Source organism: Glycine soja, chromosome 6 (genome assembly GCF_004193775.1).
Source record: "Glycine soja cultivar W05 chromosome 6, ASM419377v2, whole genome shotgun sequence".
Classification (NCBI taxonomy): Eukaryota; Viridiplantae; Streptophyta; class Magnoliopsida; order Fabales; family Fabaceae; genus Glycine; species Glycine soja.
In genome coordinates, this window is record NC_041007.1 from 34,277,892 (window position 1) to 34,299,162 (window position 21,271).

The 21,271-nt window shown below is 30.9% G+C and overlaps 1 protein-coding gene and 1 pseudogene across 1 annotated transcript; one reads left to right on the plus strand and one right to left on the minus strand.

The window, feature by feature from the left end:
• Positions 1-3,427: 3,427 nt before the first annotated feature.
• LOC114416813 (probable E3 ubiquitin-protein ligase ZFP1) lies at positions 3,428-7,312 on the minus strand. Its single transcript, XM_028381838.1, has 6 exons — positions 7,181-7,312; positions 5,746-5,986; positions 4,545-5,134; positions 4,351-4,416; positions 4,055-4,222; positions 3,428-3,873 (listed from the first exon to the last, which is right to left on the minus strand). The coding sequence occupies exons 2-6, from the start codon at positions 5,945-5,947 to the stop codon at positions 3,730-3,732; spliced, it is 1,170 nt and encodes a 389-aa protein (XP_028237639.1). The 5' UTR covers positions 5,948-5,986; positions 7,181-7,312; the 3' UTR covers positions 3,428-3,729.
• Positions 7,313-16,674: 9,362 nt separating this feature from the next.
• LOC114416131 lies at positions 16,675-17,831 on the plus strand (annotated as a pseudogene).
• Positions 17,832-21,271: the final 3,440 nt, after the last annotated feature.

A 21,271-nucleotide genomic window follows, 5' to 3' on the forward strand; every position in this document is an offset into this window, starting at 1 on the left:
GCCATTAGAATCTACTTTGCATTTAAATTATATTGAATAAGAAAATTTGTGCATGTTGATGAGCTCTTGAAGCAACAAAATTTTTCTTCAATGGTGTGAAGATGACTCTACATCGAGACCAATATTTTGATTAGTAAAACTCTAAAGAACAAACTCTCTTTTTATTTTTCAGTCTAAAATTAGGCTTCAACCTTTTTAGTTTGTTTATGGTACACTTTGCTCTCACACATACTTCTATTTATAATGTTAAAAAGATATGGATTTAAGCCTCTTTTAAAAGGAGATATTTTATTTAAAATAATTTCATATCTCTTTTATCTTTATATTTAAAAATAAAAACTATCTCACATTTTTTTATATAAGCTTCTATAGAAGCATACATTGTATGAAGCTTTTGATGATGCCAAAGATGAAAGCTATTCAAGATTGATCAAAGTCAAGATCAAGAATTCAAGAGAAACGATGAACAAATTGTACATAGTATGTTAAAAGAATTCCTTAAAAAAGATTGCATAGGTTTGGCCTTAGGTTAACTCAACAAAACATCCTACAAAGTTTTAAAGTGAAACTCTGTTTTTAAAAGAAATGATTTTCTCTCTGGTAATCGATTATCAGAGGTTGTAATCGATTACCAGAAGCCAAAATGAGTTTTAAACAGTTTTGCAAACTTTTGAATTTGAATTTTGAATTGTGTAATCGATTACACACAATTACTAGAGATAAAACTGTTTTAAACATCTTTTAGAAATTTTGAATTTAAATTTTAAAACTTGTAATCGATGACAACAGTTGTGTAATCAATTACCAGATACAAAATTTTGAATTTCAAATCTTAAGAGTCATAACTCTTCAAAACTAACTGTGTAATCAATTACCACATATTTGTAATCAATTACAAGTGAGGAAATTTTAAAAATAACTCCCAAAAGTTACAACTGTTCACAAGATTTTGAAAGGTCACCAAAGGCCTATAAATAGGTGACTTGGATTCGAATTTCCTCAGAGTTTTTCAGAACAATAATTGTCTTGTCCTCTCAAAAGAAAGCCCTGGTCAAACACTTGCAAAATCTATAAGGATTCTTATAAGATCTTCATCTTGCAACATTCTTCTCTTCAAGAGAGAAATAATCTCCTTACTCTAAAGCAAACGATTGTTGTTCAAGAGAATGTGGGTCTCTTGAGTTGTAAAGATTTCTGAACACAAGGGAAGGGTATCCCTATGTGATTCAGATATTGTAAAAGGATTTTACAAGATAGTAAAAATCTCAAGCGGATTGCTTGAGGACTGAACGTACACAGGGCGTGGCCGAACCAATATAAAAACTGAGTTTACATTCTCTCTTCCCTCAAACTTCTTTAATTTATTGCATTTTATTTTGCTTTGAAGAAGTTTCATTTGAATTGTTCTTTACTTAATTCATATTAAGTGTACGTATTCTAATTCAAGAGAGAATTAAATTTGATTAGGGAAAGTTTGAAACTTAATTCACTCCCCTCTTAAGTTATCGAGACCACTTGTCTAACAACTTCCTGATATAAGACAAAGATAATTCTCAAATAATCACATGATTAAGTACGTTAAGTAATCATATGATTTGATCCTGATAGGTAGGTAGCGATAGAATCTGATTTTTATTTTATGGACAACTTCCACATTTATAAAGTAATACTCTTTTTTATATTAATTATATTTTTGGTACTAGCAAAGAATATAGTAATATTTCACTAAAATGTTTATTTGATTACATTAAATTCTCTAATTTAATTAACAAATAAATTATTTTCTTTTGTAAAGATTGGAACACTCGTTTGTGTGTGACCTTAATGTCTGGATAACATAAAATAATATTTTTTACCTTTAAGAATCAATAAAAGAATAATGTAATGTTTCATTCCTTCATTTACAACTCAAGGTTAATTATAGAGTATAATATTATTGTCAAACTCTAATAAGTTAATACATTATATTTAATCAAAGAATGACTTAAGAAACTCTTTTTTTTTCTTTCATGCAATTGCCCTCACCAAAGTCTTAATTCTACCATAGAGCTCAAACTCATTACCTAACATTGATAGATTCCTTATTGATTAATCATTAATTCTACAAGTACTTAATCATATCTAATATTCATGTCAAAAGAAATTATTATATTTCTTCTTAAGAACTTTCAATTGACATATCAAGATAATATTAGCTATTAGGAATATGATGACATCCACATATACATCATCTATATATGCAATTTAATAAATGAGATCAATTAAACTTTATCCAATAAAGATCATTACATATATATTGATATATTCATATAATTGATGTCCTATTCGTAATAATTATACGATCAAGAACAATTTAGATTAAAATTATAAAAGAATTATTTCTCATTATCATAATCTCTATCATGATAACAAGTCTCTAATTTTAATCAAGGACTTGTCAAACTAACAATTTAATGAAACAATAAATATGATAGTAAAATAAAAAACAATTCTTTACTAAAATTAATATAATGATGGATTGGATCTTATAAGTACATATCTATCCCAACACATTATGTAATTCAAATTAATCTCACAAAGTGTAAATTTTATACCGTGTAACAACTACAATGCAATGTATAACAATCTCCCTTTTGCTTGGTTGCTAGTGCTACAACTAGAGTAATTATCTCATTGAGTTCCTTTGATTGAAAGTCATCAAAGGTAATAAGGAACTCACAGTTTCAGAATATGTGTTGTCCAAACATTGATGCATGTTTCCAGTGGGATATGCTTCTGGATTGGTAATACACGTTTAGAAATGATTTATTGTTAAAAATAATCTTATAATAATTTAAATTATTTATTGTTAATCCAAAAAATAGTTTATATATACAGACACTTATTTATTATAAACTTTAATTATATAAAAAAATATTTATATATAAAAGCTAAATATAATTTTCTCAAGGGGATTTTAAATGAAAAAGAGGTTAAACAAACACCCCTTAAAAAATTATATAACCAATTATAGTTATTATTGTTTGGTAAAGTTTGAGTGAGAAATTGATCCACAACTGACGTAAAACTGTTGTAAAAATCGGTTTTTAAAATAAATAAAAAAAGACCCGTACTAAACGAAAACTTTGAAAGAAAGAAAATAGTTGTTTGATATCAACGAATTTGTTCATTATTCTAATGGAGAGAAAACAAACAATTCGAGGCAGAGGAAGACCCAAAAAGACTATAAGAGAGGTTATAAAAAATGATCTCGAAATTAATGGTTTGGATAGAAGTATGGTACTTGATAGAACATTATGGCGGAAGTTGATCCATGTAGCCGACCCCACCTAGTGGGATAAGGCGTTGTTGTTGTTGTTGTTGTCTAGTTCTAGAACATGACCATAAAGATGTATAACAGACAGATACAGTATAGAAAGCGTAAAGATGAACAATACGAATAAAAAGGTTTCATTCTATACTTTGACATGGCACATTCAACCATTCACATAAAAAACTGAAACAAAAAACAAGCAAAATGTAATTGCCTAAAGTTAACATATCAACAGAAGTCTGTACAACTTGATATACACATAAATCTTCTGGTGCAGTGGTGCCAACAAATAATTGAGTTGGACAATGAAACTGTGTATATGTACAAGTTCATATACATAACAAAAAACATGAATTCGTTCGAGAAAATGTAGCAGCTAAGAAGTGTGCATGTAGGAACAGAGAGACATGTAAATCTCATTGTTTTTCTCCAGGAGTCAATGCTACTGATTTGCACATGGGGCAGACATTTTTCTCAAGTAACCATCTCCTTAAACAATCTGCGTGATATTCGTGCCCGCATCTAAGAATTCCAATATTCTCTTTGTTCTTATATTCATCCTGTGAAAACATACACAAGCATTCCAATTAATAGGGGAAAGATAAATGGGCTTTAATACATCAAACTTGAATGAATAACCCCTTCTAGTACCTAAAAGTCGAATGAAAAATTATCCCAAAAAATATGGCATTCAATGGCAAAAATAAAGTATTGAATGAAACATGATGCTTAAATTCATACCTGGCATATTATGCAAAGATCAGTTCCCTGTTCCTCAGAAGCTGCCTCCTCCAAGTTAGTAGCATTAGTAGGTAGTATGTAAGTTTTGGTCTTCATTTGACTTGTAATTGTTTTCTCTGATAAACCTGATTTTGCGTTGCCAATCTGCTCACCTAATTCAAGAAGGTCCTGTTGTCCATTTCCAAAGAGTTAACAAATTAATGTTTTCCATAGTCATGAAGTATTTAGTATCCTAGACTTCATATCTAATCCACATTTCACAAAATACAATATCAGACTATGGATAGTATACTTGCCTCATAAGACATATCTTCAGTGTCCAAGTACATATCAGTATGATGGTCAACCAGTAAAGAAGCATCCTGCATATGATAAGGCAATCAATATATGTATTTTAAAAAATACAATAAAATAAACCTAGGATTCTATCATGAAGTCCCATTGACTATGAAGTACTAAAAGCAGTACAAAGAGAAATAGGAAATATTACATCATCTGAGAAAAAGACCGCAGGAGGAAGATTTTGATGTATAAGAGTTATCATCTCGTGCAAGTTGCCTCTATGAGACTGGTGTATGCGTGCACCTGCAAATGGTGCAAAGCCAGGATGCCTGGCGCCCATCTCAAAAGCATCATGTATGAGGATTGAAGAATTACGTGAAGGATTTGTTGGAAGTCTATATGAAGGTGCAGTTACAGGAGGATGAATGTTGAAGGAGTGGCCTCTGATTACTTGTGCTGGCTGTACTTGATGATGAAAGCTATGGTGCTGTGGAGGATGATGGGGAAATCTTTGGCCACTTCTGCTGCCAGTTGTATCATGATATCTCTGTGGAAATCTGTGGCCACTTCTGCTGCCATTTGTGTTATGATATCTCCGTGGAAATCTGTGGCCACTTCTGCTGCCATTTGTATCATGATATCTATATGGAAATCTATGGCCACTTCTGCTGCCATTTGTGTCATGATATCTCCGTGGAAATCTATGGCCACTTCTGATGCCATTTGTGTCATGATAATGATGATATATCTGTGGACCAATTCTCGCATTCTCTGATGAACTTCTATTAGCGCTGAAAGCTGGAAAATAATGGCAACAGTCAGAATGACCAAATCTATTCACCATGAAAGGAAATGACTACATTGTTTGGCTCTAGAGTGAACACTGTGGGAGGCAGATTATAGAAGGAAGAATAAACCAGCTATATATTTATACATAAAAAAACAAGACTTTTGACAGAATTCAGTTTGAATGTAGCTAAATTTACAGTTAGTATAGGTAGTTATACTGGTTTACAGTTAGTAGTTAGTTCTGTTAGTGTATGAGTGCTTATTAGTTTAGTTCATTCACTCTATAAATACATGCAGTACTTACGTATATACCATATTTTATTCAATCAATTACAGAATGTATGTCTATGGTACAACTCTTCTCTACTTTGAACTCTATGGTGTATGGCCTCAGTGCCTCACTGTTGGTGTCACTTGTATTTCTATGATAACTTAAAAAAAATTATTGCATGCATGTTATTAGAAGCTTTAGTTTTCCACTTTTTATTAGAAAGCCTGAATAAAACTTCTTACATGCATGTTATTGTAAATTATTCAGTGGCAAAGTAAATATTAATATACAAGAAAACGCTTAAAAGGAAACTGCAAAACAACAAAAAGGAGAAAGAGTTTATCTTTACCTTCTACATATGGCATTGGAAGAGACAGATGCCAAGGCAAAGCATGACCTTGTACATATGGTTGTAAGTGCTGATCCAAATAGCTGTCATGAGCATCTAGTACATAATGGCAATCCAGACTAATTCCATTTCCTGAAGCTAGACGGATGTTGGTGCCACTGAAATGGATACTTTCGGAGTGAAAATAGACTTGTTGACTCATTTGATCCGTATCACAGATATTTGTTGATGCAATCTAATCCTAATACACAAACCAGAGTGAATAAAATCATACTACAACATATGCATAAAGATCATTCCTTTAATTACCTTTTTTCTAATTTTCCAGAATACTATACCCCTGAACCCAGAAGACATCAAAAACAAACATCCTTTTGTTCAAAATTAATCATACTACAACATATGCATAAAGAACATTCCTTTAATCACCCTTTTCTAATTATCCAGAATACTATACCCCTGAACCCAGAAGATAGCAAAACCAAACACCCTTTTGTTCAAAATTAATCATTCTACAACATATGCATAAAGAACATTCCTTTAATCACCCTTTTCTAATTTCCCAGAATACTATACCCCTGAACCGAGAAGATAGCAAAAACAAACACACTTTTGTTCAAAATTAATCATACTGCAACATATGAATGAAGAACATTCCTTTAATCACCCTTTTCTAATTTCCCAGAATACTATACCCCTAAACCCAGAAGACAGCAAAAACAAACACACTTTTGTTCATAATTAATCATACTACAACATATGAATGAATTACATTCCTTTAATCACCCTTTTCTAATTTTCCATAATACTATGTTAGTTTTGATTTTAATTTTGAAATCAAATTAAAGTGGTCCTAATTTTTCTTACTCCCTTTTTCTATTTTTTCGACCACTTGACTTAGTCAAATCTGGTAACATTTCAGTTTTAATTATAAAGTTGTTGAGAGTATATTTGATTGTTGAGAGTATATTTGAATCCTGAACTGGTGGGACCAGGCATAAAGTTCCTGTTCTAAACACATCGGAAAATAATAGCATTCCATTTAAAGTGAGTGTGTTAAAGCAATAGCATTCGATCTAAAGTGAGTGTGTTAAAGGCCTGAAGTATTCTTTGCATTGAACTACAAGTGAGTGGTGTCACTGCTGGGGTATGGCTGAATGTTAGTAATTCTAATTGAATTAAATATACTGTCGCTGTTTGTTGTGTAAATTTATCATATTATACCCCTGAAACCAGGAGACAGCAAAAACAAACACCTTTTGTTTATACTACAATATCATCACATCGATGCAAGGTAAATCATTAAAAAACAAATTTTACATAAAATCATGAAACCCAAAACAAGAAAGAAAACACAAAATTTAGGAAGTAACGAGTGACATCGTTCCCATGGACAAAACAACACTGAAATTAATTAAGGAGAACAAAGGCGTACCTCAGTTAAAATCCACCCTTTCCAAGAATACACGCTGAATTAGAAGGATAACAAGGAAAGTAGAGAATTTGTGGCAAGAACCAGAATTGAAGAATGAGGAGGCAGGGGTGAAGGAGAACAAGTAGTTTGACTGTCTAATTTTCATGCATGATCATGTAAGGATGATCCTGTATTGTACATATAGGATTAGAATAAACTGAACGGCTAATTTAAAGCTAAAATCTTTTAATATATTTCTTTTATCCGTAAGGATTCTTTTTATTGGTTTATCTTTAAGAATTTTCCTTTTACCTTTAAAGATTTTTAATTCATATATATTAATAATATTAAAAATTATCTTCTTAAAATAAGTTTTTACTTTAAATTTCCTATGATTAATTATTATAATAATGAATATTTTTAAAATGTAGCGTAAAATTTCATTAATTGATTAATTAAGATTGCTCTTACAATTAGATTGATCATGTTAAACCAATTATGATATATTTTATATACAAATTTAAATTATTTTTAAAATAAAATTGAAATTGATTTAAAATAATTTTCGTTGGTGTCTTTTTAAAACCTTTTTGACATGATAGATTTTTATTTTTAATATTCATATATATATATATATATATATATATATATATATATATTAATTTTGATTGAATTATATTAAGTTTAACATTAAAAAATAGTTCAATTGCTTACAATAATTAACAACAGTTATTAATTAAGAATTTCATCAATTAAAAATAGTGATTAGTTTTATAATTATAAATTATTTGTTTAAAAATCCTAAATATTTAACAAAAGTGTGTGATATTATTAAAGAAAAAATGTATTTATTTATATACTTTTTTTAAAAAGAAAAGAAGAAGATTTATATTCTTATATATTCTTTTATTAATAACACTACTTTTTCTATTTCAAAAAATTATATATTTATATAAATATTTGATTAATTAAATTAAAAACTTTTCTATTTGTTTGACAGTACCATATTATTATCATAATTAAAAATACGAAGTAGGTGCATTTTTATTCTCTCTTATATATTCTTTGTTTTTCTATGAAGTTTAGAGTCAATTAGTAAGTGCATTCCTTTATTATATTCTTTACCTTTTAATTTGCTTACCTTCTTTTTTCTTGACTTAAATTTTCTTTCTTTATTTTACTATTGTCATTTGAGATACCAAGAATCAATGACACTTTTTTACATATAAAACATGAAGATGATCTGACTCATGAATATATGCATCAATCAATTACAATATAAACTAGAGTCAAATGATAATTTTTCATGCGAGTGCTTCAAAGGTATTGTTTTAATCACTTCCTCTCCCTAGCTTTTTTTTTTCTTTTTCTAATCAATTATTGGGTATTATTATCTATATGACAACTTCTTCATACTATTTTTACTACATCAGTAACCATCATTATTTTATTTTGCTATTGTCTTTTATTTGGTAAAATCACACAATTTTCTTTCTGCATACTTCATTGACATGCATGCAAGAAGATCGAAATTTTTAATTAATTAATATTATCTTTTTAGAGATCAATTAGCACATGTTTCTTCTTTTATTCTTTGTCTTTTTATTTGTTCAATATTTATTTATTTTTGTCTAATATTTTTTTAATCTCATTTTGTTATGAGAATGAGAATCTCACTCAATCTTTGTTACCCCTGTCTTGTTGTGATGATGATGATGATATCTATATATTAAGAATTTGCAAAAATGAAGTTGAAATAATTTTTAAATCATTTTTAAAACACTTTTACATTCATTTTCAAAACTAAGAAAAAAGGTGGTGTGAATTTGGTTTTTAGTTTAAAAAACACATTTTTCACATTTGACAATGATACTCTTTGCTGTCACCATCACTACCATTGCCACCATCACCATCACCATTGTCATTACCACTCCCACCACCTTCGTCATTACTAGCTACCACAACACAACGGCCACCATCACCATCCTTGTCAAATAACTAGCTACCACCATTACAACCACTTACACCGCTACCACCACCACCTTCATCACTGCCACCACAACTATTACCAATGTTGTCACAACCACTACCACTACTACACCGTCATCACTTGGTGCCGCTACCAACACCATCATCATCGTCATCATCATTGTCATCGATATCAACATCACCACTAATATTGTTACCATCACCATTATTATCATTGTCACCGTCATTGTCACCACCACCACTACCAACAAGATTACCTTTGTCATCGTCACCACAACCACTACCAACGTCGCCAACACCACCTGAAGGAACAAAAATATCAAGAAGGGGGGTTGAATTGAGGTTTTAAAAAATATTATGTTCCTTTGAAAACTAAAAGGTTTCTAATGATAGTTTAGAATGAAAAATTATTTTGAACTCATAATAGAAATTTAAGTTGCTCAGGATATATATATATATATATATATATATATATATATATATATATATATATATATATATATTATATTGGTTCACCTTAACAACTACATCCAATCTTCATCCTTCAAGATGAGATTTTCACTAACACAAATATTTCACAACTGGACATACAACCATATTGGATTTCACAACCTTGACAGTTCTCCACCAAACTTCAAACCTAGTCTTTGCTAGACCAGTTACACCATTGGATTTCACCCTTGCTAGATACGTCTGGGTTTTATAGAAAATGGGTATCTGATTCTACTGCACAGAGAACAAATCTTCTTCTCACAAGAAGGAGTCCACTCAGGAATATGATTTCATACTTCTAAAACTAAGGTTACTAAGTTATTGAACACAATACAAAAGTGGATCACTCTCACAAAGAGGTCGAAGCTAGAACATAGATTTCTTACACATATTATTACAAATAAGATAATAATAATAAAATAATAATAATATTATTATTAGTATTATTATTATTATTATTATTATTATTATTATTAGAGTTTTAAAACATATAATAAAATAATTACTGATTTAATCTCAACCATTCTTTTTCAAAAGGGTATTTTTACAATTTTTTTAAAGTTTAAAACATGTATTTATTAAATTAGTAATAGTAATAATTGACTTTTTTTAACCTAAAAATACAAAAAAAAAAATTTACCCAAATAATACATTGTAAATTTTTACATGGATGATACAAAACATTGTAGCAAATAAAAAAATCAATTTTCCCCAAACCGATTTCTCACTTGTCTTTTTTTTATGTCGTTTAGAAATCGGTTCCCTATGAATCAATGTCTAAGCTTGTGTTTTTTTTTTTAAAAAAAAAATCAGATTAGAAATCATTTTTTCTAAACTGATTTTTTTTTAATTTTTATTTGGTATTTTATTTTTTGTGATTTCTTTTAATTATTTTTTGTTTTTCTAAAATTGTTTTTCTATTTTCTCCTTACAGTTTTTTTTGAAAAAAAAGTAAATATTTTTTTTTGTTTTAATTTTTTACTTTAATAATTTATATATGTTCATTTATCAAAATTATAAATTATCTAGAATAAAATCTAAAAAAAATTAATCCTTCAATGAAACTCAAAACGTAGTTAAAAAAATATTTTATGAACTATCATATAATTTATATTATATTTAAATTTGGTTAAATATTTTTCTTTTTATGATTTATAACTATCATATGAAAAATATTTTTGTTTAAATAATGCTTAAGAAAAAAAACTCAATATAAATATCTAAATACTTATAAAATGTCAAGATGTATATTAAAATTATTACTTGTATTGACTATGGATATGTGTTTTTAGGAAAAATACAAATTAAAAAAATATGGTATAATATTTTACCTATTAAATAACATTCTTATAAATAAACAAACATGATTAATGAGATAAAAAAGATTAAGAAAAATGCATATATATTTTTTTATAAAAGATTAAGAGAATACTATTATTAGATTACTAGATGCAAAATATGATTGGAATAGTGTAGGTCCTTATAATTCATGCCTGACTTCTGGTACACCTACCTTTACACTACTAGAAAACGCAGTTTCAACATCGGTGAAAAAACACATTTTACATCGGTGGTCAACCGATGTTGAATAAGATGTTGTTGAAAGTTAAAAGTTTCAACATTGGTCCCCAAACCACCGTTGTAGAGAGACAACGTTTTCTACATCGAGCCTAACGTACCAACCGATGTTGAAAAGCATTTATTGAATACGTTGCTGATGTCACCAACGACTTAGAAAATATGTTATCTACGTCGATGTTGATGTCATGCCTGTTGTTGAAATTGACAGTTTTTACAACGGTGCTTTCCTAACCACCGATGTAGAAATTAGATTTTCTACATCTTTCTACAGCGGTGTTATCTTAGTGAACGATGTATAATAACGCTTATCCACATCAGTGCTCAGTTAAGAAACGATGTAGAAATATCTTATTTCTAAGATGGTCGTCATCACCGTCTTATAAATAAGATATTTCTACATCGTTCCTTAGTGAGCACCGATGTTAAATATTTAATAACCTGTAATTAAAAATTGATTAATTAATGATCATTTTTTATATTTTCAGTATTATCAATATTGCTAATAATCAATAAATATTATTATATAATATGAAAATTAGTATTTATAATTACAATATTATCAATATTGTAATTAATATTAATGGTAAAATTTATTTAATAAATAAATATATAAATGATAGATTAAATAAAAATAAGAGGTTTAAGTATTATTTATTTTTAATCTATCATTTAAATATTAATTATTAAATTAAATTTTAATATTAATTATAATAGATTAAGAAAATAAATTTTACTATTAATTACAACAAATTAAGAAAATTAAATTGTAAAAGTAAATTTTAATAAAAATTACAACAGATTAAGATAATTTAAATTAATTTTATAAAAGTTTCACTTTAAAACAAATGCAATCTGAATCTAATTCCTGACAACGTGTGCAGCATGACATGCCTAAAAGGGAAAAAGAAATTGAAGTTCATTTTGGATTAGGGTAATTGAGTCATTCAAGGCCGTGTGACATTTACTTAATACTCAGAAAAAGAAATAATACTCTAAAAGAAAAATATGAGAAATCATGTTAAGCAGCAGAAAGATTATATACTTACAAAAGTGGCCTTGTAATGTAGTCTCCAGCCTCTTCTTCATCCACACAAAAGTGATCGTGGCACTTGCTACCAGCACATTCGTGCAAGTGTTTTTCGTCAAGTTAAAACACATCTTATTCAATAAACTGAGTTAAAACACTTAACATTTAAAATAATATATGAAAGAGTGATGTATTATCATTTCATGAACATGTTCACTAAGAAGCTTCACAAATTTCCATCATTAAATTGAGTGCTCATCTAAAATGTTTGTTTTCAGTACTTATTAGACACCAAGTTACATCAAGCAAACATTAACCTAGATAAAAAAGTGGTTTCATTGGGCAAATTGTTTACCTTCAGATAAACAAATAATTAAATGTCACCATCATTGCCTCATGTTGCTTACTTTCTGTAAACAAAAAGAAGCCATTACAAAACTTCGTTCGCACCTGTAACACACAGATTTTCAGACACTGCAATCGTGAATCTATAGTAGATAAACAATGTCTTCTTTCTACTTCATACAAATAGAGTGCTAAAAAGATGGTCTCAAAACCCTAAATAGTGAATGATCTGAAAAGCCCAAAATTAGAGAAAATGAATATCAACATTAAAGTAGACTCGGGAATGGCAATGAAATTATATGTCTGTATGTGGTGTGGTTAGAGTACACATTAAGTACAGGCCATGTTATATAGAAGTATTATTTATATATCCAAACAACCAAAGTAGACTCAATGAATTTTCTTACCTTTCTCTTCCATCTTTTCAAAAGCTGAAAGAGCACTACTTGTATTGACATTTCCCAGCATCTCACTCACCTTGGTTGCAGTCCTAAGGAACATCAACCAACAATCATTACTAAAAAAGCCAGAGAATATAGACTGTAACAAGAAGAAAGTAAACAAGGTTAAGGGCATGCAAGAAGGAAATAATGAATGAGCATAAGTTAAAAAGTAGAATCAAGTTTGAGAGAGAAATAGAATGAATGAGTGTGGCTGACCAAGTAGAATTAATGCATCTTCATTCATTTAGATACACAGAATAGAAAATATATATCTCATTGTAAACTCTCCTGCTATAATTTCTCACTATTCCTTCTAGAAAATGACAATTTGAAGGGAAAGAGATTAAAAAAATGCATTAATTGGAAAATTGTTTCGGAAAATCTCATACTAAATACTAAAAATACATTACAGTTTGCTTCTAATAAATACCTGAAATTTTGAATTGCTTCACTAGAAGACATAGAAGGTTTTGAGCCTCGATTGTCAAAAGATGAATCAGAAAGTGGATCTACAAGGAAAATAAGAGATGGTCAAAGACTCAAAGTGATGCCAATGCTACCAACCTCTATTTAGTTGAAACAAAATGTAGAACTCACCAAGGGAATCATTAGAACTTCTCTCCATTGTCCTTCCATTGCAGTAACAAAATCTGTTAAAAAAGTGAAACCTACATTGCAGTAACAAAGACTAAACAGTACCACAACCACTTAGCTTGTCTCCCTTTTTTACTTCATGGTGTAATGTTGTTAGGAATATGCTAGCACAAAAAGACAAAGACAAAGTTAGTTATCTTTTAGCCATTATAATGTTAGGCAATGAAAGTATGGTTGTGCAATGAAAGTAAAAAGCATCTAACAACCATGCTTCAAGGGTATAACAGTGGATGCTAACCTTTTATAAAATCATACAAAGCTGCTGACCAACAATGTCACGAATTAGTTTCAACTCTCAAGTAGCATTGGTAACATAAGATCATGGGCAATGTTATCCACCACATTTCGACAACATTTCGCCTAAGTCCCCAAGTACACGAGATGAAAGCGGTGATGTATTGTTATCCACCACATTTAAGTATGCACTCGGAGAACAAAGGGAAATGAAGTATACTGAAATGTTGACAAATTTAAGAAAATAAAATTAACCTATACGTAATAATCTACTATAAAAAAGATTATTCCCAAACTGTCCAAACAGAAAATTCAAGATTCAATACACCGATTAATGCAAACTATCCGTATTAATCAATGTATAGAATCTCAAATGGGAAACTAAGGTTCACTCACAGTGCTCATAATTTAGTTATATAATACATCACGTCATATATAAAAAAGCATTCAATTATCATTGTTGTGAGTCTAAGAAATACAAACCTCAAAAATAGGGTAAATAACAGCTACGACTAGGATGACAGTAATGGCAAGGCAAAGACAACAATGTATATTCAACTCCTCAATAGGTGGGACAAGAAAGAAGCTACTACCTACAAACAAAAACAAACAGGAATGAGATACTATTAAAAGAAACAGGAATAAGATTCAACGTCTCAGAAGGTGTTGAAGGTGACAGCATGACTTGTCATTTACAGCTTACCCGCACATACTCTACACTAACAGAATAAAAAACTACACCAAACACCAAATTAAGAAAGGATTTGGAAATGTTTCGAGGAGTGAAGCAAGAAGAGAACATACCTGTGGCTATATTATTGGTGTTGCTGATTGAATCTTAGGAAGCAGAAAAAGCTTTACAATTGAAAAGCCTGCATAATGCAACTGAAAAAAATTCATTGAATAGTAAATAGAATGGAATAGAAGAGGGGGAAAAATGAAAAAAACACAAAATAGGAGGAAGCATTGTCTTTTCCTTCTTCACCCAACAGCTTAAAAATTGGAACTCTATGATTGAATTACTAAAAGCATGAAGTGCAAGTGGGCTATGACTTTGAAGTGCTCTTATACAAATTGAAAAGAAGCTTGTGTGGGGCCATCACCATAAATATTATTCCTTAACAAACAAGACACAATAATCACTCACATCCATATCCTTCTTGGTGACACACACACACACACACACATATATATATATATATATATATATATATATATATATATATATATTTACTTTTCTGTGTTAATGTGTGAAATTGCCCTCTATTCGTGTATTGATTGGTTGAGCTGGTAAAATGTTGCAACGATTGGAGCTAGGGTTTGCAATTAGTTACCCTTTGGTTGTGGCATTGGACAGGATGCAGGATAAGTGCCTTCAGAGGTATACCCTGCATTCATTGGGTTTGATGATAGGATCAAAGCTTCTATGGCAAAGCTTGGTGTCCCTTTCATTTGTGACATTGGCATTCAATAGGTTAATTACTCTATACCCTGCATTCATTGGGTCTGAAATACCAAAAATCCCAACTCAATGTTCAGCAGTGCCTTCTTTATGTCATCAAATACCAATGGAAGGAATGGAAGAGGCTTAAAACTACATCACTTTTAATTGATTCAATGTTTTCCAAGGTTATGAAAATTAACTAACCTACACTTATTTCCACGACGTTGGATACAACTTTACAGTCTTTAGACTGCCTTCCAAAAAGAGACGAGACACATTCATTCAGCAAGATTTATATAATTCAGTCTGATAAACATAGAAGAGAATTTTTATTCTCTAAAATTTACAAAACATAAAACAGAACATGACATAATAGCCAATTTTTATTCTCTTAAATTTTGATGACATATCTAGAGGACTACAAACCCATCAAGGCGGCATAGCATGTTGATCTCTTGGGCAAAACATTCACGCAGAGGAAGCACAATAGTAACTTCCCATCTAGCATCAAGATACTGTATATTTGCAGGTAATGAGTATCCTTGACCCCGTTGAAACAATGACCATTCCCAAGATTCATAGATAAGGTCATAAGGAATACAACACAGTATAAGCAACATAATTAGATTTCATCGAGAGACAAAAGCAATGTGGTGTATGTTGGTGATTGTGAGAAATTGTTGTTAAGTAAAAACATTAAAAAAAGGACAAAGGTGAAGAAATTAGTTTGTTGGTTGTTTCAAAGCACACACTTATGAACCATTAACAGGAATGAAAGACCAATCATTAAAGCATCATTAGTAGTGACTGCACCAAATTAATATTAACTTTTTAACTTGAAAGGACAACACTTATTCCTACTATTATCTATGGTAATTGGTAATGTTATGCTGCCACAAACAACCTTTCTCTTTCACACACACTCTCGTTCTACAATCTACAGTAATGGACATTTTAGTACGCACACGCACCCAAAGCCAATTGGCAGTGTTGATTCATTCGCATAAAGATAAAATAAGAAGGCGAAAGGGGTGAGCAAAGGGACAAGCAGTTTAAAATTCTAGTGATTCGTTTGTTTCTCTCTCTCTCTCTTTTGTTTGTCAATGAATTATTTTTTTCTCCACTCTCTAGTGTTGCTCCTCTTCTACTTAAATTGAGAAGAACCACATTGACAAGCACAAGAAGGAGAGAAAAGAAAGAGAGAAAAATAGGTCCTTTATTTACTACTCCACAGACACTCTTTCCCTTGATCACACAATATTAGAGTGTAGGGTACCTAGCAATGACTCAAAGAAAAAAGGGCTAAATGGATATATCAAGTTCACAATACAATAGTGCTGGTGAATCTGGCTGGACACATTACTTGGATTATTCCTCTCTTTCTGAAAGTTATTTCCAGATGAGAGGTGGGATAGAAGACCATGGAGCAAAGGGAGCAAGAGTGGAGGAAGAGGAAGAAGATTTATCTATGATCTCTGATGCTTCATCTGGTCCTCAACATTACCATGAAGATGATGGTCAACACTACTGTGTAAATTGGTATCCTTCTACTTCTCACTACACCAAAGAATTAAAAAAGAAGAAGAACAACAACAAGAAGGCCAAATAATATGGTAACAATCAACATCCTTCACCTCTTGATGACACTGCTAGTTCCCTTGTTCTTAACTGTCCCAAGGCAAGTCAAAAAGCTATTGTAATGTTATCTCCGTTGGCATAAACTATTTGTGTATATAATTTCTCCTTAGCAGTAATGTTTTTTGGGAGGCTAATGGTTTTTTTTAATTGAATAGAAGAAAGCCAGTTTCTCAGGGAATGGAACAGTGGAAAACGCACTGGATTTTTCCCCCATGTTTCTTGGGAACAAAAATAAAGGTACACCTCTAGTTTTATTATTAAATGAAATATTAATATTTCTATCACATTTTGCTTATTGCCTGGTTGCACATTTTGTTGTGTTGAGCTAAACTAGTCAATTTCTATAGAAAAAGTCTAAATTCCAGAAGCACTTCAGTTTCTTTGAGCATTCTCTTGGTGGAAAACAAGCTTCAGAGGAACTAGGTGATCCATTGTTTTGTACATTATGTTTTTATGTTTGTGTAGTTTTTATAATTAAGTTACATGTGTCTCATTTGTTGCATCATTTATCTCTTGATAGTTGGTTTCGATGAAGGATGGAAATGAAAATTTTAGTTGTAGCTTTTGCTTCTGCTGTTGAAAGAAAGACTAGGTCTAGGGGATGTTAGAGTAGATAATGTTCAATGAAAAAGAGAACTCCTTTGATTCTTTTCTAGAAAGAAAGAAAAAGGAAAATCCCTTTTATTGTAATTTTACTGTTTTTTTTTCAATATTTGCTATTGTGCCACTGCCAATGCAGTTTGGAACAACATAAGGGAATATAAGAAACTGAAGAGGGTTTCTGATTCCATTTTCTTGGATGCCATCCGTGACAGGCACGCCTAAATGGTCATAAATTGTCTTTTTTTTTTATATATTTCTCTGGTATCGAGAACACAAACATTGAGTTGCTAAATTAGAATATAAGGTAGCAAGAAACTAACCAATGCACACACATGTTAGGATTTATAGTTGAGTTGTATAGAATTACATTGAAATACCAGTTAATAAATGTTCACATGTTGGATTTCACTTTAAAGAATTGATTTTAAGTTTAAAGTTGATAAATGATTAAAACAACCTCTATGCTAATCTTGTCTCATCATTGCTTTTCATTTAGTAATAGAAGATTTAGGAAAGAGGTAGAATTGATATAGACAGTCTGAGACTAGAGCTTAGACAAAACAAGGTTTGGATGGCTTCTTCTATTCATAGTCGACAAGAAGAAACTCAGTTCCTTCTTCTATACCTCTGGATTTTAAATTCATGGAATTAATGGAATTCATAATTTTGTGTGATTTTAAATTAATGGAATTCATATTTTACAGATTGTTCATACTTTGGCCTCCTTTTGTGTCATTTTAAATTCATGGAATTCATATATTTTACAAACTTTATATTGTTACCTCTATGTTTCTTCTGTCCTTTACAGATTGTTCTACTTATTAGTTTCAAGACTACTTTATATTGGTGGAATTAGTTTGCTACTGTCCTTGTTTTCATACTCATTAATTTCTATTTCCTATAATATGTTTATATTTGATTGCTTTCTCTGCACTAATATTAGGTGTTGACGATGCCCTTATACAACAACAACCTAATACAATGACTATTATTGTCCCTCGGCATCGAGATTGCCAAAGTAAGGTTTTTTTCCCATATCCTTTCAAATCATGATTTTGGTTTCCTACAAATATCTTTCATAGGAGGCCATCCTTACTTCAAACTAAGGGAATAAAAAGAAACCAAAACAGCAAGTTAACCTATATCACCAAAAGAACATAATTAGAGAGAGTAAAAAAAGGAAAGAAAATAGCAGGATCTGTGAAACACCCTATGTTGCCTTTCATTTTTGTACCTCTGCTATTCTTGAATTCTAGAATTAATTCAATGTGTATTATTGTATAAAATGATCAATATCTGGAGAACATTCAATAAAGAAGTCGTACCTTTGAATACTCTCTGATTCAGATGTAGAACACTAGAGTGAATTGAGGAAGAAAGCTATAGTGTAAATCCTTGGCTGGGAATCCCTGAAGGCCTAAATTAGCACTGTAAATTCAATAATTATTTTGTCAACCATAAGTATGTCAAATAGTCAACAAATTAGGCATGCATGAAAACTCAATCAGGAAAAAAAAAAGAGTACAACATATACCATAGTGTGTCTATTTGAAGATTAAATAAAAGGGTTGGTGTTCATGTAGCAAACTTCTCCTGCAAAATCCAAGTAATAAAATTAGAATATATACGTCAAACTAAAACAGCTAGGTGAAGCAAGAGTACAAAATAAATTCTTTCCAATTGTAGATAATTACATATATATATAGAATTAAGAATGACTCCCATTGGCAAGAAGTATGTTACAAAAGTTTGCTTACTGTCCCAAAATTAAATGAAAAAACTCAAATAAACATATATTGTTGCATATTATTTATGACCAATGAAAAAAAAATTATTTTTGACTAAACAATCCAAGACCAACCAAATACTAAATGTTGGCACCATTCTTACTAGAAACTCAAATCGTAGTTTGCTACTTTGCAGGGGATTAGTCCCTTCCCGATTTGAATTTATTTCATCTTAAGCCAACTCAATAGGAGAAAAACTGGTTTTCAACGATATTTGCAGAAGCCATGGCCATCATTGAAATGAATAATCATACCCATAATAGTAATTAAAATCAGTGAATTTCATCAATCCCACTAAAAATTAAAAGCCTTATCACACAAAATTCAGTAGGGTTTTTTTTTTTCCAGCTTTTTCTTTTTGGTCTCTGCTGTACTCTTTCCGTTTGTCATTGATATTCTCTATTTTTATTTCATACGCGGGCAACATATCAAAGGCTATTGACAATGTCATTAATTCCCTAAAACATTTTGAGAACAGAAGCTAATACATGTCCCTAGAGACAACAAATCTTTCATTATAATATGCTTCAAATTTTACACAAGGCCTATTTCTTATGTAATCTCACCAGAAAATCAATGCAAATTTTAACATGATAATCCTGTTCCTAGTAATATAACTGAGATTACCTTAGCAACCTTACTAGTTTATTGCCTTATCAATAACTTGTTGCATCTGTCAAACCACAGAAGCATCTCAAATAGCACTAAAGACATCACCATCAAATTGTGATTCCAAGCAGCTATCATTTGTCAATTAATTTAGTATTCTACATCATAGGTCAACCACATACACCTATAGGTCTATAACTTGTATAATGAAAAGTTTTCATGATTTTTACTATCTTTTTAAAGGTGAGCATGAACAAGATCCCCATAATGGTGAAGCACTTGGTGAAAGAGGGCATGCCCCAAAGTTTGGGGACATCAACATCCTTGAATTCCACCGTGGCAGAATTCTCAGCTGATCCTGGCTTTGCTGAGAAGGCTACAAAGCTTTCTTGCTTTGGAAATAGGAGTTTCAATGGCATGACCACCCAATTGTGCGTCAACATTGCTGAATTGGCTCAGAGATCTTATCCATTGGTGGAAAATGGGAAGAAGCAGCTCCTTACAGTCTCAAGTAGTCCATCACTCAAAGTGTTTGGATCTCAAATGGGTACTCAGGAGAACAACAATTCTCCATTGCAAGACCTAATGGAAGTGGCCAATTCTCAAGAGATGTCCGCAATCTATGAACAAACACCAAATGGAGACACTGGGGAGAAGCCTTCCGCTTATGTGAATTCTACGAAAAGAAAAGGAAAAGCCAAATAAACTTCAACCTCTACCAACCCCTCTATGCTAAGCACTTTTTAATGTCAAAATTCTTTTGTTTTAATGCTTCTATTTGAAATTGGTATTTCATGAATCCCAAAGGGTCTTTCATTTCAGGCTACTGAAGCTAGCGAAGACTCCAATGAAAAGCGCAGCAAGCCTAACAAAGGTGAGGGGAATGAAAATGGCCAAGTGAAGGCAGAGGAAGAGTCCAAAGGATGTAATAATCGTAATGCAAATGATGAGAAATAGAGCAAGAGTAACTCAAAACCTCCTCAGCCTCCAAAGGATTACATTCATGTTAGAGCAACAAGAGGTCAAGCCACTAATAGTCATAGTCTTGCAGAAAGAGTAAGAAAAGAATCACTGTCATTTTGTCACTATCTACTGATTTAAGTTTCTAACAAGCTAAGCATAAGTCAAATTCATTCTTAGGGCAAGTCAACAATTCCACAACAAGTTACAACATTCCAAATTCAGTATACCCTTAATACTAACTTCTTCAACACCAAAGAACAAAAGGCAGAGAACACCAAGGAGCATAAACGCCTGTCCTCAACC

Excerpts from the sequence above, each read along its gene's own strand:
- LOC114416813 (XM_028381838.1), bottom strand. The coding sequence starts at position 5,947 with ATGAGTCAACAAGTCTATTTTCACTCCGAAAGTATCCATTTCAGTGGC. Across the intron at positions 5,135-5,745 it reads TCCAATGCCATATGTAGAAG|CTTTCAGCGCTAATAGAAGT; the intron begins GTAAAGATAAAC and ends ATTATTTTCCAG. Across the intron at positions 4,223-4,350 it reads CTGAAGATATGTCTTATGAG|GACCTTCTTGAATTAGGTGA; the intron begins GCAAGTATACTA and ends AATGGACAACAG.